Source organism: Sorex araneus, chromosome 6, assembly GCF_027595985.1.
Source record: "Sorex araneus isolate mSorAra2 chromosome 6, mSorAra2.pri, whole genome shotgun sequence".
Classification (NCBI taxonomy): Eukaryota; Metazoa; Chordata; class Mammalia; order Eulipotyphla; family Soricidae; genus Sorex; species Sorex araneus.
In genome coordinates, this window is record NC_073307.1 from 40,512,897 (window position 1) to 40,529,631 (window position 16,735).

The 16,735-nt window shown below is 39.5% G+C and overlaps 1 protein-coding gene across 1 annotated transcript in view; it reads left to right on the forward strand.

Annotated features, from left to right (window-relative positions):
- Window positions 1-16,735, forward strand: part of DTWD2 (DTW domain containing 2) — an 83,648-nt gene that overhangs the window by 63,836 nt on the left and 3,077 nt on the right. The window contains exon 5 of the mRNA XM_055142462.1: window positions 6,180-6,308. Within this exon, the coding sequence (XP_054998437.1) occupies window positions 6,180-6,308 (129 nt within the window). The remainder of the gene's footprint in view (window positions 1-6,179; window positions 6,309-16,735) is intronic.

The following is a 16,735-nucleotide window of genomic DNA, read 5'->3' on the forward strand; positions in this document are numbered from 1 at the left end:
AGACACATGTAAAAGAATGAAGCTGAACCACAACTAAAACCAAACACAAATGCAAGGTCAAAGTAGAACAAATATTTGAATGTAAGTACTAAAACTATAAAACTTTTAGAAGAAAACAGGCACTAAAATCTTTGACATTGGTCTTGGCAATGGCTTTTTGTCTTTGATTTTATTTTGATTTGCCACCAAAGAACACATGCAAAGACAAACAGGACTGCATTCAACTAAAGAGCTTCTGTATAGCAGCTGTCAACAAAATGAACAGGCAACCTCTGGAATGGGAGAAAATATCTGCGAACCCAGGTATATGATAAGATTAATATCCCAAACATATGAAGAACTCATAAAACTCAGCACCTAAAAGAACCAATTTGATTATGAAATGGATAGTCTATGAACAGTTTCCCAAAAACCTTCAGAATGCCAATAGTCAGGTAGATGGAAAGGTGTTCATCATTAATCATCAGGAAAATGTAAACCAGAGCCACAGTGAAATATCATTTCACACCTCTTAGAAGGGCTGTTCATCAAAAAGTATAGGAAAGAGCAAGTGTGGGAAAGAATGGGGGTAAAGGAACCCAGTGCACTGCTGATGGGGAAATACAGCTATGGCCAAAACATTTGGAGTTTACTCAAAAGTGAAAAATAGAACTGGCACCTGGTCCAGGAATTACAGTACTTATACTGTACTGAGTACTTAATACTTTATGTAAGTACTGAGTACTTATATAAAGAAAATAAAAGTACTTGAAAAGATATCTGCATCTTCTTTTTCATGTTTGCAATGCTGTGGAAACAACCTAAGTGTCTCAGTGGATTGAGAGATAAGGAGATTTGTTATGTGTATATAATAGGGTATTGTTAAGCCATAGAAGGACTGAAATCCTGGTATTTGTGACAACATGAATGGGCTTTGAGGGTCATTGTCATCCCACTGCTCATCGATTTGTTTGAGCGGGCACCAGTAACGTCTCTCATTGAGAGACTTATTGTTCCTGTTTTTGGCATATCCAATACGCACAGGTAGCTTGCCAGGCTCTGCCATGCGGGCTCCATACTCTCGGTAGCTTGTCGGGCTCTCCGAGAGGGGCGGAGGAATCAAACTCCGGTCGGCCGCCTGAAAGGCGAACACCCAACCGCTGTGCTATCGCTTCAGCCTGTGATCAATGAAATAAGTCAGAAAAATTTATATGTTGAATGGTCTCACTTCTCTGTGGACTCTAAAAAAATATCAGGTGAAATATAGAGAGTACAGACTGTATAGAGAGTACTGGTTACCCAAGGTGGCGTTGGTTAGGTGAAATGGGTGAGGAGGATCAAAAGTACAAAATTCCAGTTGTGAAATCAGTTATGTGTCAATAATATACAGCATGATTACTATAATAATGACTTTAATAATATGTATTGATATTTTTTGATTGCTAAGTGTATGTCTTAAAAATGACCAACATAAGAAAAAAATGTAATGGTATGGTTGTGGATGTTAACTAGACTTGTTGTGGGTATTATTTTCCAGTATGTGCAAATACAAAATTCTTATATACCTGAAAAGTTGCGTGTTAATTTTACCATAATAAAAAAAATCCCCCCAATTTAAAAAGGTGTTGGAAGAGTACATCCTATCTACTAAAGTATTCTCTGGGGGGGGGGGGCGTGATATTAATGAGAATGATAGCCGGAGTCACATTGTATCCTGAGCCTTCAGATCAGACATAATATGATGTCACTAGATCTATTTCACTTCATTTCAGAGTTCCAGATGAGAATCTTTCATCCAAATTTTAGTAAGTCCAATTTTGGGTCCTTGTTCTCCATGCCAAATGAAAATCTCAACTGACCTTTATGTTGTCAAAAGACAAGTGTTAGATGCTACAATGCTATAGTTATGGTACGTGAGGAACAGCTCGTGCTTATTATTAAACGATTTCCAAATTATTCGCTTTGAGTAGAAGTTTATTTTATGAGTAATTTTATAAACATCCTTTGTAAGATGCTTCATTTTCAGAATTCCTCTTTGAACTTGTAGCTGAAAGTAAATATGTTATCATGAGAAATTTGGGTAAAAGATTAAAAGCATTTTAAGAGGAACACAATATAAATTCTGTGCTTATTAAAATAGTTTGATTATTTAAAAGTTAAAAAAATTAAGTGTTAATTGTCTAAGGGACATACAAATTTACCTTACATAATCAGTCATATAACACTGGCATCATGACACTAAGTTTATGTGTATTTTTGGGGTTATGATTTAGAAACTTTAGTTATCTTCATTTTTTATGATTAAATAGAATCTGTATGCATGTGTATTTTGAGTTTATGTTGGATTACTATAATAGTTTTGGAAAAGTTTTTGGTCACATATGCTTTCCTTCTATGACTATATGGTATAAAAAATTGCTTGTGATTTGTTTTCTCTTTATAATTTTTTTCCCTACAGATTTATGCTCTTAAAATATCACTTTGAATTAGAGCATGGTGTTTAGAAAAGATAAGTTATTTTTGTCCTTGATGTAGATTCTAGTAACACTGAGTTACTGGTTGAATTTTTCTCTATCTGAAAAGAAATTACTGAAAATATTGAGATGAGAGGGTTGGTGGTGCTCAGGGACACCCAGGATTTTTGTGTGCTGGGGCCCAGTTCAGGGCTAAACTTTGTGATTATTAGAGGTGTTCCAAAAAGGGTGTTTTGATTGGAGATGGGGATTTGCAGTGATCCCCAGTATTTGAGAACTGAAGGAGGAGTAGTTGTTATCCAGAGTTGTGTAAAGAAATTTCCACATTTGGTCTGGCTGGTACAAAGGAAGGTGTGGAGAGAGTTATTAGTAGAAATGGTGAATTGTGGTAAAGGATGGAGTTGGGAGGACTAGAGTGACAATATAGCAGGTCAGGTGCACCGCAGCCAACCCAGCCGCCCCTGGCACTCCATATGGTCCAGTGAGCTTGCCAGGAGTCAGCCCTGAGTGTGGAGCCAGGAGTAAGACCTGAGTACTTTCAGGTGTGGACCCCAAACAACAAAAGAAAGTATGGGGTTTGACAAGGTATGGATTGGGAGGTAAGGGTTTGCTTAGTGACAAGCTAAGGATTTTAATTTTTAATCAGTTATAATGTGATTCGTTGTTTTTCTGTTTTTTTTTTTTTAATTTCAGAGACATAACGGGCAGTGCTCAGGGGCTACTCCCAGTAGTACTAAAGGATCACATGATCACATGATACTGGGAATAGAACCAATGGCTTGTGCATGAAAATCATGGGTCCCGGCCCTTTGAACTATCTCTACAGCCATGTTCAGTTGTGTTTTACAGAATGACTTGGCTGACACATAGAACATGATTTCAAAGAAGATTCAATTAGAAAAAAATAGTCTGAACTCAGTCTTGAAATGATTGACACTTGGAAGTGAATATAACAGCCCAAGTGTCGGCATTGTTTAACATCTCAGTATGTTGACTACACCCAAAGCACAGTAATCTTAGTAAAATTGAATTGCACAACTGCATAAAATAGAATGTGTGTTTTATTTCTCTGGAACCTTTACAGCTCTCAGAGTGGTTATTGTTTGAATTTTAAAAGAATATTCATCAATCAGCAGCTATTTATATCCTCAGTTCTCTGCTACACAAACAAGGGTTAGTAATTCAGGGCCACAATTTGACGGCTTGTTCCTTAATTAGCATTGGACTCTTGTATTTGCATGCATGTCTATTTAATATTGCATGTGCAGTCTTATCTACTTTTCTGTACCGTAAAGAGCGAAAAGAACATACGTGAGAGTTAATTGGGACCTTGCTGGTGTTCACCTGAATGATGGGATAGGTAGAGAATCATGAGTACTATTCAGCAGTAAGCAGCAATGAGCATGTACTGCAAATAAGTCTTTTTGCAGTAACATGAGCCTTTGTTATGAAATAAACCAAAGAAAAACATTGTATGATTCACTAAAATGTGGCATATAGAGATAAAGAAGCAATTAGATAAATTAACTAACTAAAATTAAACACTTCTGGGTCTGGGGATGTATTTTTAAGTACAGCCTGGGTTTGATTGCTGGGCCACATGGCTCCCCAAGTATTGCAGAAGAGGCCCTAATGTTGTCTCCACAATTGCATAAAAAACCTCATAAAAATACAGTTAATATTTAAAAATTGTTATAAATAACAATTATATATAATTATATATGTTTATATGTAACAGTTCTATAGTGTTAATTTGTAAAATTTATCACTGTCACTGTCATCCCATTGCTCATCAATTTGTTTGAGCGGGCACCAGTAACGTCTCTCATTGTGAGACTTATTGTTACTGTTTTTGGCATATTCAATACGCCACGAGTAGCTTGCTAGGCTCTGCCATGTGGGCGCGATACTCTCGGTAGCTTGCCGGGCTCTCCGAGAGGGGCAGGGGAATCGAACAAAGGTCAGCTGCGTGAAAGGCAAACGCCCTACCGCTGAGCTATCGCTCCAGCCCTTTAAAATTTATTTTTAAATTGAATTTGTCACCTTCCATCACCAATACTGCCCCTCTTTATCCCTCCTGCTCCTGTGCCTCTCCCAGTCTGCCTCTATGAAGAACCACTGCTCCTCACTCCTCCTCCTCCTCCCTTTTCCTCCTCCTTCTCCTCTCTGCTTTTGGGCCTTGTTGTTTGCAGTACAGATACTGAAAGGCAATCCCTTTCCAACCATTATTGTCATAATGGTCCCTTCTCTGTCCCAACTAACCTCTCCTCCAGCCCTTGAGGCAGGCTTCCAGCCATGGGCCATTTGTCCTGACCCTTGTTTCTACTGTCCTTGGCTGTTAGTTTCTTAGCTATAGTGTTAATTTTTATGGTAGTGATGTGCAAAGTTATCTCACCTTCACCACAGTGCCGAAGACCTTTCTTTCTGATTCTATGTCTGGTTTTTGATTTTTCAATGTTTTTTCTTCTGGGGCCATTCCTGGCTATTCTCAGGGCTTATTTCCTGGCTCTGTGCACAGGGATCACTCCTGGCAGAACCCAGGGGACCATATGGGGTGCTGGGGATGGAACTTGGGTTAGCCACTTGCAAGACAAGAGCCTTACCCACTGTACTATTGCTCTAGTCCTCCAATGTCACTTCTGTCTGATCTTCATTATCTTCCTTGCTTCCCCATGCTTGGTAATCAGTTTTGTAATCCAAGGCCAAGGATTTGTCTACAAATTTTATTGGTTTAGGATTAGGTTGCATAGAATTTTTTTTTTAATTTCTTTTAATTTTTTTTTATTTTTTATTTTTTTAAATTTATTTTATTGAATCACCAAGTGGAAAGTTACAAAGTTCTCAGGCTTATATCTCAGTTACACAGTGCTCAAACACCCATCCCTTCACCAGTGCCCATATTCCACCACCAATAAAAACAAAAACAAAAGCAAAAACAAAACAAACAAACAAACAAAAAACAGTATACATCCCACCCCTCACCCCCCAACCCTCCCCGTACGTGAGTGATAATTTCACTTCCTTTTCTCTTTACCTTGATTACATTCCAGATTTCAACACATCACTCACTATTGTTGTTAGAGTTTCAAAACAGACTCACTATTTTTGTTGGAATTTATCCCCTAAGAATACAGCTCTATCAACAGGGAAATATTTGATAATAAGTTTTCCACTGATGAGAATGAAGAGATAAAGGTTGCATAGAATTTCTTGAGTGCGGCCTCAGAGCTCTGTAAGTTTTTAAGTCACTGTACCCACTGCTGAAGTTTGAGCACTGTCTCACCATCAAAATGACCGTCTCTGTACACTCCTTTCCTCTTCACCTTACCTTCCAGAACATGTATTTTTTTCCCTCTTCCGTGCCCCCCGCCCCCACATACACACATCATCTGAGAGTCAGTTTGGTTGTTGACCATTGGCTCTTCTTAGCTCTTTTTCTGTGAAGTGTCTACTCACTTTTTTTATCCATTGGGAGAGGGTAATTAGCCTATTTTTTGATTTGTAGGAATTTGTAAATATTTCAGTATATGTTGATACATGTGTAACTGCCCTCTTGATACCATCTAACAGTACCATGAACAGAGGTAACCTGTATAAAAGATGGTGATACGTTTGACAGTTCTAACCTGGCAGTTTGGGAAAGAAATTAGTTGGTATTTGAAGCAAGGGCTTTAGAGTTTTACAATTAAAACCGGCATTGCCCTGCTACTTTGTTTTTGGTTTCAGGTGCAGTTGAAGACCAGTGTTTCTAGTCAGTATGTGATTCGGACACAGCCGACCAATTGGTGCCTTTCCACGCTGGAGTGTGCTGCAGTGGCGCTTTCCATTTTGGAGAAGAATAATTCCATACATGAGGTATGTCTTTGGAGGCTTATTTAGTTTCTGTAAGTAACTAAAGGTTGGTTAGATTTTAATCTATAATATTTAGAAATGAGTAGCTTGTTGATTTTGTAGCTCAAGTAATAAATAGTATGTGTCTGGGATAGAAATTCTGTGTACTTGTATAACCTCCTTTTCCCCTAGGTATTTTTTTAAAATGTTGGTTTAGCATTCCAGATTGCATTATTTAAATATTCATTCAAAATTGTACAAACATCATTTGTAATAAGCTAAATTTCTTATAAGATACGCAACAATAAATACTGTACTTCTTTATGAGGGGCAGTGGTGTGCTATATTTTTCTTTTACTGTTTAGCATGTTCTTTTAGTATTTTATGTCCCCTTAAAATATAACATTCATTCTATTTGTCACTTGTCATTTGTTGTCCCATTGATCTTTGATTTGCTTGAGCGGGCACTAGTAATGTCTCCATTAGTCCCTGTCAAGTGCTAGTGTAGCCCAGTGGTATCTGCTCACTCCAGGAACACGAAGAGCCATTCATTCAGGGTTTTGACAAAGTCTGACCATCTCGTAGGTGGGTGGCCACTTTGTCTTTTGACATCCCGTGGAATCCAGTCAATGACATTTCTAGTCCAGCGATTGTCTCTGAATCGCATTACATGTCCAGCCCATCTGATTTTTGACGAGTTGGCAAACGAGACAGCATCTATGATTCTTGACCGTCGACAGAGGTCGGAACTCTGGATTCCTTCTCTCACTTGAGTGAAATGTGATACTCCAAGCATAGCTCTTTCAATTCCTCTTTGGGATACCCAAATAGTGTTCTCATCCTGTTTTCGTAGGGCCCAGGTCTCTGAGGAGTATGTTAGTGTAGGAAGAATGGTGGAGTCAAAAAGATGTGCCTGGGAGCTGGAGCGATAGCACAGCGGGTAGGGCGTTTGCCTTGCACGCGGCTGACCCAGGTTCGATTCCCAGCTTCCCATATGGTCCCCTGAGCACCGCCAGGAGTAGTTCCTGAGTGCAGAGCCAGGAGTAACCCCTGTGCATTGCCAGGTGTGACCCAAAAAGGAAAAAACAAACAAAAAAGAGATGTGCCCGGAGCCGGAGGTTCTTTATCCTCTTAACAACTTCTTTGATGCTCTTGAAGGCGTTCCACGCTGCTCTCTTCCTCCTGTGCAGTTCTGGCGTCAAGTCATTCTCATGTTGAGTTCTCGACCCAGATACACATAGCTGCTGCATTCAGAGATGTTCATTCTGTTTAGAGCAAATGAAACATCAGGGACTAGTTTGTTTTTCATGAACATCGTCTTCATGAGATTCAGCTGCAGTTCGACTTTTCCACATTCGTCAAAGTCGGCCAACATTTATGCCGCTTGGCTAATGTTTGGTGTTATTAGAACCATGTCATCAGCGAAGTGGAGTTGGTGTAATTGCCGACTGACCATCTATCTTCATTCCCATTCCTTCCCATTTCAGTCATCTATTCTTGAGAAAATTTGTGAGCAGCCCTAGATAATCAGATCAAATGATTGGTTTTCTTAGATTTTGCTCCGCCCTTTTCATCCCACTGCCTATTTTCTTGAACCTGACCATCATCCTTGTCCTTTGCCTATCCCTCTACTTCTTTTCTAGATTTGTTTATTCACCCTCACACCTTTGTTTTTTTGAAAATACAAAAAAAAAAGAGATCTGTATTATTTTTTAGTCTCAAAAGAAGAATGAGATCCAGGGCTGTTGTTAAAACATGCTCTCTGTACAGTCTGTATTTTTCCTGTCACTGATGTAAAACTCTGGGGTCAGCCAGCACAGACCTCTGACCCACTAAAAACTCCTATCTTGAGAGGAAAATGTGATGTTCTTTGACTTGAGATTCGAAACAGTCTTTCCTCACAGTCTGAAAAGAATCCTATAGATTGAAATCTCTTCATCTCCCAACTAGAGTTGGGTTTCTTTCTAATCTTAAAGGTGCTTATTTTGTAATGTTTTATTTATATTTTTAACTGACTTATTTAAATCATCATCATCCTGTTGATCGTCGAATTTCTCAAGCGGTCTCAGTAATGTCTCCATTCATCCTAGGAGAATGAGACCCAGCTTGTTACTGGTTTTGGCATATTAATACATCATGGGGACCTTGCGAGGCTCTCCCATGTGGGCAGGAAATTCCCAGTAGTTTACCAGGTTCTCCCAGAGGAGAAGTAGGCTATATCGTGTGGCTGCTTTGCGGCTGCGTGCTTCCAGGAGTTTGCTTTTAAGTCTCTGGATGCTGCTTGTGGATGGGATTACACGGCTCTGGGGGCAGTCCCTGGGTGTGACCGCCTAACTACTGGGAAATGGGAAATCTGGGCGGAGGAGGCCCAGTTTCGATCTGAGCAGGTTTGGAGGTCTCAGCCCCGGGTCCCATACACCTGGGTTCCTCTGCCGGTACCTTCATGCTTGAGGCTTGTCCGAACGTGTGGAGAGGGGCCTTGAGCATGGCTGTGGCTGGGTTCTGGAGGTCTTCGGCTGCTGGGAGCTCTGCTTGGGGTAGGGAGGGAAGCAGGAGCCCATCCCCTCCGAGGGGCCCTGGGGAAGACAGCCAGGCGCGCAGGCAAGAGACTCTGCATCACTCTCTTATTTAAAAAGTTTTAAAATTCAAGGGCATGACTTAATCAGCAGATAGGGCACTTGCCTTCCACACCACCAACGTGGGTTTAATTCTTGGCATCCCATCTGGTCCTCCGAAATCCCTGAGAACAGAGACAGGAGCTCCACTGGATGTGGCCCCCAAACAAAAGAAAACAAGTTTGAAAAATTGAGGTGACATAGATTCACGTCATTGCATATCTTCTAGGGGTACTCTTTTAGTTTATTTGGCCACACCTGGTGGTGCTGGGGCCTACTCCCAGTTCTGTCCAGGGTACTGAGAGAATCATGTGGTGCTGAGGTTGGAATCAGCCCTCTTGCATGCACTGCATAATACCAGCCCACTGCTATGCTCTCTCTCTGGTGTAGGAAGGCCTTTTTATGCTCTTTGAAAGTAGGCTGCCACACCCTGCCCAGCAACGCACCTAAATCCCTCCACCACCACCTATTTGAACTCCTGTCTTTTGCATCCCTCTTTCCTCCCTGTTTGACAGTGTCAGCTCTATCCACAGGCTATTTTGGGCCTGGTTTTGGCTGTTACCTTGCTTTATTTTGGTATATCGTGAATGTGAATGAGATTGTCTGGTATCTATAATTTAACGTAACTCAGCAGTTAACCTTCTAATGCTGTTCATGTATTTGCAAATGGCAAGGTGTTATTTTTTATTTTTGTTGAATGTTCCTCCATGTATATATGTGAGTGCCTTATCTTACATATTCATCATCCATCCTGTGGCACTTGAATTGTTTTCATATCTTGCCTGCAGTGAATAGAGGACTGTTTCCTTTCACATTAGTGTTTTGTCTTCTTCAGATAGATACCTAGGAGTGGAATTGCTGGATGGTATTCAAGTCTATTTGTAGCATCTTGAAAACTTTGTTGACTTCTCAAGAGGCTGGACTAGTTTACATTTTCTCAACAATGTACAGTTATTTATTTTCTCTATAACTTTGCCAACATTTGTTGCTTTTATTTTATTTTTTAATTTTTTTTTATTAGTGAATCACCGTGAGGTACAGTTACAAACTTATGAACTTTCGTGTTTGTATTTCAGTCATCAGTGATCGTTTATCCATCCCTCCACCAGTGCCCATTCTCCTCCACTGATGATTCCAGTATCCCTCCCACCACCCCCAGCTCATCCCCCACCACCCTACCCTGCCTCTGTGGCAGGGGTAGGGCATTCCCTTTTGTTCTCTCTTCTTTTGGGTGTTGTAGTTGGCAATAGAAGTATTGAGTGGCCTTCATGTTCGGTCTGTGGTCTACTTTTGGCATGCCACATTTGTTGCTTTTAGTGTGTATCATTCTCAAGGTTAGAGGTGATACCTGATTAAACATAAAGATGTTTTGTCATTGGTGCTACTACTACTATTTATAGTTAAGGAAAGTTATCACACGTCTCTGAGAAGCAGTTACCTGCTCTGTTCAGAGGTGTTCTCTCTCCTCTCTGGGGTGGAAAGGAATGCCATACTTTGTGTGTGTGTGTGTGTGTGTGTGTGTGTGTGTATGTAATTGTTTTCCCCATTAGGGTATAGAGATGGAGTATTACATTAGTTTTAGTTACCACATAATGATTCAATATTTATGTATTGTGAAATCATCACCACATGAGTCTAATTAACAGCTATCATCGTGAATAAAATTTTTTCCTTGTAATAAAAGCTTTTATTACTTACTGTCCTAGCAACTTTCAAATAAAATCTACAGTATTTTTAACCATAGCCTCCATGCTGTAAACGGGTTAGGGTTCTTGCCTTGCACGCAGCTGATCCCAGTTTAATACCTATACGGTATATTGTCCCCCCAGCCCTGCCTGGAAGGATCCGTGATATCAGCACCACGAGTAATCCCTGAGCAGAGGTAGGAATAAACCCTACGCACTGTTGTGTGTGGCCCAGCCCCACTCCCTCAGTAGTGCTGCAGTAATTATGGGGGCGTTTGTATCTTTGCTTAAGTACTCATAAATGGGCTGCCTGGATTATATATTCGATTTTTAATGTTTTCAAGGAACTTCATGGTTTCCTACAGTGGCTGCTTCTATTTACATGTCACCACTGGCATCACTTTCTCTACCTTCTCTCCTATGCCTGCTAGTCTTCGTGTTCTTGATAATCGCCATTCTAAAATGTGCACAATAATTTCTTGTGGTTTTGAATTGCATTCCCTTGTGATTAATGACACTGAGCACTTTTTCATGTATTTGATAGCTATATGACTGATTTGGAAAAGTATCAGTTTAGACAAGTAAAATCAGCCTTTCTTCATTGTGTTTTTTTTCTTTCACTCTTGGGTGTTATAAGTTCCTTATATGTTTTGGATATTAATGTCTTATCAGATAACTGACTTGCATATCTTTCTTACCATGCCAGAGGTCACCTTTTCATTTTGTTGATAGTTGCTGCGCAGAAGTTCTTTACTTTGATGCAGTTCTATATCTTTATCTTTGCTTTTTATCTCGATGTCAAATCAAACCAAAATCAGAGACAAAATCAAAATAAGGATCTTGGTGCCTATATTTCTCTTCAAGTGGTTTTATTGTTTCAGGTCTTAAGTTCCAATCTTCCACCTGTTTTAAGTTTGTACTTTTGTATGGTGTAACATAGTGGTCTCCATGCATTATTTTACTTGTTGCTGTCCAGTGTTCCCAACACCTTTTAATGAAGACACCATTTTGCATTTTGCCATTGTGTATTCTTGGATACTTTGTCATAAATTAATTGACCAAATTTTATTTGTGGGTTTGCCTTTCCGTCAGTGGAGGTCCTTGCTCCGTTGATCTGTGTGTCTGCTTTTATGCAATGCCATGCTATTTGGGTTGTCATTATCACTGGCATCCAGTTGCTCCTTGCTTTGTTTGAGCGGGCACCAGTAACGTCTCTCATTGTGAGACTTACTGTTACTGTTTTTGGCATATGGAATTCGCCACGGGTAGCTTGCCAGGCTCTGCTGTGCGGGCTCTGTACTCTCAGTAGCTTGCCGGGCTCTCCGAGAGGGGCAGAGAAATTGAACACGGGTTGGCTGCGTGAAAGCCAAACGCCCTACCGCTGTGCTATCGCTCCAGCCCACTATTTGGGTTATAGCTTTCTAATATTGTTTTGAAATAAGGAAGTATAATATATATATTTTTAGAATTATGTTGACTATTCTGAGCCTTTTATGATGCCACAAAACTGTACTGCTGTGTGTTCTATTTCTATAAGAACAAGTTCAATTAAAATTTTGATAGGGATTGCGTAGATTCTGTAGATTGTATTTTAGTAATATAAATTCTTCTAAATGGAATCTTACACTTCTTTGGTTCTTCATAACTCCTTTTTAATTAGTATATTATAGGTTTTAGTGTGCAGGTCTTTTGCCTGCTTCATTATATTTATTCTTAGGTGCTTAATTCTTCTGATGTAATTATAAATAGAATTTTTTTATTTCTACTAGTTTATTAGTGTATATCAGTGAAACACATTTTTTACATTGATTTTGTATCCTGCAGTTTTATTTAATTTTCATTTTCTAAGAGGCTTTGGGTAGAGCCTTTTGTGTTTTTATATATAAAATATTGTGTTCTCTACAAATAATGTCAGTTTTAATTCATCCATTCTGATTTGCATACCTTTTCTTCTTTTTCTTAAGTACTCTGGTACATTCAATACTATTTTAAACAAAATGTCAGTAGTGGCTTTTCCTGGTACTTGAGGGAAAGCTTTCAACTTTTGCTAATGTTATGATGTGGTGATATATGATATGATGAAAGTATGATGTTAGCAGTGGGTTGCCATTATGGTGTTTATTATATTGAGGTAAATTCCCTCTAAATCCACTCTGTTGAATTTTTATCATAAGCAGATGTTGACTTTTTTCCAATGCTTTTACTGCATCTCTTGAGATGAACATGTAATGTGTGTGTGTTTGGGGGGTAGGGGGGTGGGCGGCTGGGGGGGGTTGACTGTGGGGAGGGGTGCTGGCTTCAAACTCAGGTTCTCTCACATGCAAGGCGTGCTCTCTAACATTGATCCATGTCCCTAGCCCTCACAGGACTGTGATTTTTGGCCTACATTTTATTAAGTTGTGTGAATCATGTATTGCTTGATTTGTGAATGTCTAGCTGTCCTGAATTCCTGGAATAAATCCTACTTTATCTTAGCATGTGACTTTTTTTTTTTTTATTAAATACATGATTGGATTTGCTTTGCTAATTTTTGGTGAGGATTTTTGTGCCTTTGTTCATTAGGGATATTGGCCTGTAATTTTCTTTGTTGTGCCATCCTTGTTTGGTTTTGTTGTCAGAGCAAGGCTTGTCTCGTACAGTGAGTTTGGAAGCATGCACTGCTCTTCAGTTTTCTCTTGGAGGAGTTTGAGAGGGGCTGGTATTTACTGTCCTTTGGGCGGTGAAACTCACCGGCAAAGCTGTCTGGTCCTCGACTGGCATAATGGGAGTTTTCTGATTACAGATTCAGTCTCTTTACTAGCAATTTGTTTTGATTTCTTAGTTTTTCATGATTTATTCTTGGTAGGTTGTATGTATCTGAAAACTTTTTACTTCTAGGCTTTCAGAATTACTAATGCATAATTGTTCATAGCTGTTTCTTAAGACCCTGTGTGATATCAGTCGCAAAATATTTGAGTTTTGATTTTTTTGTTTACGAGTCACATCTATTATTTTTCTAAGTCTACTGGTTCTGTGCTCGGGTTAGTTTTGGCTGTGCGGGGGGGGGGGGTGGGGGTGGGGGATGGGGGCGTATGTGGTGTCAGAGATTGAACCAGGGTTGACTATATGCAAAGCAAGTCTCTTTACTGCCTCTCCAGTCTATAGTTTAAAAAAATTAATTTGAATCCCTGTCTTTTTTCATGCTGAGCTGTACTAATGGTTTATCAATTTGTTTATCTATTTAAAAATCTGCTTTTGAGCCCAAAACTTCCAGAACCCAGTCGCCGCCGCCATGCTCATGGCCGCTCTCCACTGGTTTGGATGAGCCTCACCCATGAATGAATCTGCAGAGGGACCCAGATATGCAGGACCTGTGACTGAAATCTCCACACTCATTCAAAGCAGGAATAAGCATCCTGCCCACATCTTTAGTTTATCAGTAGCTTGGCAGTCACACCCACAAACAGCCCCATATAATCTCATCAATGGCCATGATCCAGAGAGTCAGAAATAAAGCTCCCAGAAGAGAGGGACATAGGCCTTACCCATGAGTGAATCTGCTGGGTAATCCATATTCTAAATTTTAGAATTACTGAACCTCTCATACTGTATACCACTGATGTACCAAGAGTAGTACACATTTGATTGGGTTTAACAAACATGTTTGTAATCTCTTATACAAGGGCTTACTGGCTACAGGATGAAATACAACAATCTTCATACACTTTCCTCTTATGGTGGTGGGAAGTTGCCATGATGATGGGATTGGTGTTTGAATATTAAATGCAATGAATTATTGTGAACAACCTTACGAAAATTAAATTAAACCCCTGCTATTGGCTTAACCAAACTTTGCAAACCCCTTTTCATTTATTTCCTTGGTGATTTTTGTTTTCCTTTATTCTAAGTACTTTAGGCTTTGTTTTTTGTCTAATTCGTGGAGGTATAGAGTTGTTTATTTGAAGTTTTTCTCATTTCTTTTTTTTTTTTTTTGCTTTTTGGGTCACACCTGGCTATGCACAGGGGTTACTCCTGGCTCTGCACTCAGGAATTACCCCTGGCCGTGCTCAGGGGACCATATGGGATGCTGGGATTTGAACCCAGGTCGGCCGCGTGCAAGGCAAACGCCCTACCCGCTATGCTATCTCTCCAGCCCAGTTTTTCTCATTTCTTGAGGTAGGTATTCTTGTGAACTTCCCATTTAGAACTGCCTTTTATCCCATGCATTTTTACATATTATATTTCCAGCCAGCTAGAGAGATAGTATAGGGCTAAGGTGAATGTCTTGCATGCGGCAGAACTTGCTTAGATATCTATACCACAGGATCTCCCAAGCACCTCTGGATGTGTCCCTGGAGGCCCTCAGGCCTTGCTGGGGCAGCCCAGATAATCCCAGGCCCCTCAGGGCTGAGCATTGCATCTCCAGGCCCTTCACTGAACCACCAGCCTGCTTAGCTGAAAATCACCAGAAGGGTCCCTGGGTTTCCTGGCCACCACTTGGGAGTCTCCCCAAACAGACAACTTAACCATATTTCCATTTTTATTTGTCCCAAGGTATTTTTTAAAGTTTTCGTTTGTTGATAAATTGGGTATTCCATGGCATCTGTTTAATCTCCAGGTAATTGTAAATTTTCTAGCTTTATTTTCATAATTGATTTCTAGTTTCACACAGTATGACTGAAAAAGATGCTTGACAAGAGTGTTTTCAAAAAACATTACTGAGATTTATTTTGTGGCATAATTTATGATCTGCAGAATATTTTATGCATACTTGAACTTGAGGATAATGCTGCTTTTAGGAAGAGTGCTATGTATATACCTAAGTTCATTCGATCTAATATGCTACTTAAGGCCAGTGTTGACTTATTTTTGTCTTGGATGAGTTATCTATTTATGAAAGTGGATTATTAAAATCTCGTACTATTACTGTATTTCTGTTTCTCTGTTTTCAGATCTGGTATTATTTAATTTGCATATTTTTCAGGTGCTACTATTGGTGCATAAATAGTTACTAATGCTGTATCTTCTTATTGGTATGACTTGCATTTTTTCCCACAAGTACTTTTTATGAGGAGGACTCCTCATAAAACAATGTGAAAGAGGAGAATAGTTGTTATCCATTTTGCCTTTCTTATTTGAAAAGGTAGGTCTCCTCAGAATAAAGAACTTTACATACAGTTGCTTACTTTGTGATCATCCTTATCCTTGAGCTGTCTTATTCCAAGTTATTATAAGTGGCATCATATACTTTTTGAAATAGGTTTGAATTAATGTTTCATCTGTTGTTGTTACTTTTTGCCATCATAATATCTTTATACTTGTTTCTTGCTTATGATAATCAAAAGCTAGTTCCTTTTTGGTATTATTTGATAATTGAATGAGTACTATGTATTAATTGCCTTGTTCTACACACTCAAGAAAAATGTTCACTTTTTTTTTTCTTTTTTGGGTTACACACAGCGATGCTCAGGAATTACTCCTGGTGGTGTTCAGGGGACCATATGGGATGCTGGGAATCGAACCCAGATTGGACGCATGCAAGGCAAACGCCCTAACCACTGTGCTATTGCTCCAGCCCCTTTCTTTCTTTCTTTCTTTCTTTCTTTCTTTCTTTTTTTTTTTTAAATTTCACTTTTTTTTTTGCCTTTCCTCATATTTCTGATTCTTGCTATCATATTGGGAAAATTTTTGAATTAACAGTGGTTTTCATTCAGCTGCTATAATATTCACCAAGAGTTTTCATATGTTGGTAACCTTGAATGGAGACATCTTTCTTGCACAGTGCCAGGAATGAGCTCAGAGCCTCACACATGCAGGACTTGACTGTACCACCGGGTCACATTCTTATCTCCCTTTTTCTTCTTTTCATAATACTAGATTTTCCTCTACCTTTGACATTTTCCCTTATAAACTTGTTTTGGCTTGTGGAGTATAACCTGGCTGTGCTCAGGGCTCACTCCTGGCTCTATACCCAGAATCACACCTGATTTGGCTTAGGCCACCAGATGTGGTGTCTAAATGTTGAGCCCTCTGGCCAGCTTCATGCAAGACTATGGGAGTTATTTACTAAACTTGCCCAGAAAAAGAAACAAACCAAAGCCATAAAAACAGACAATTTTTGCCCTTACTTTTAAACATTTATAGCTTGTTGTTACAGTGCTCTATGGTGTAG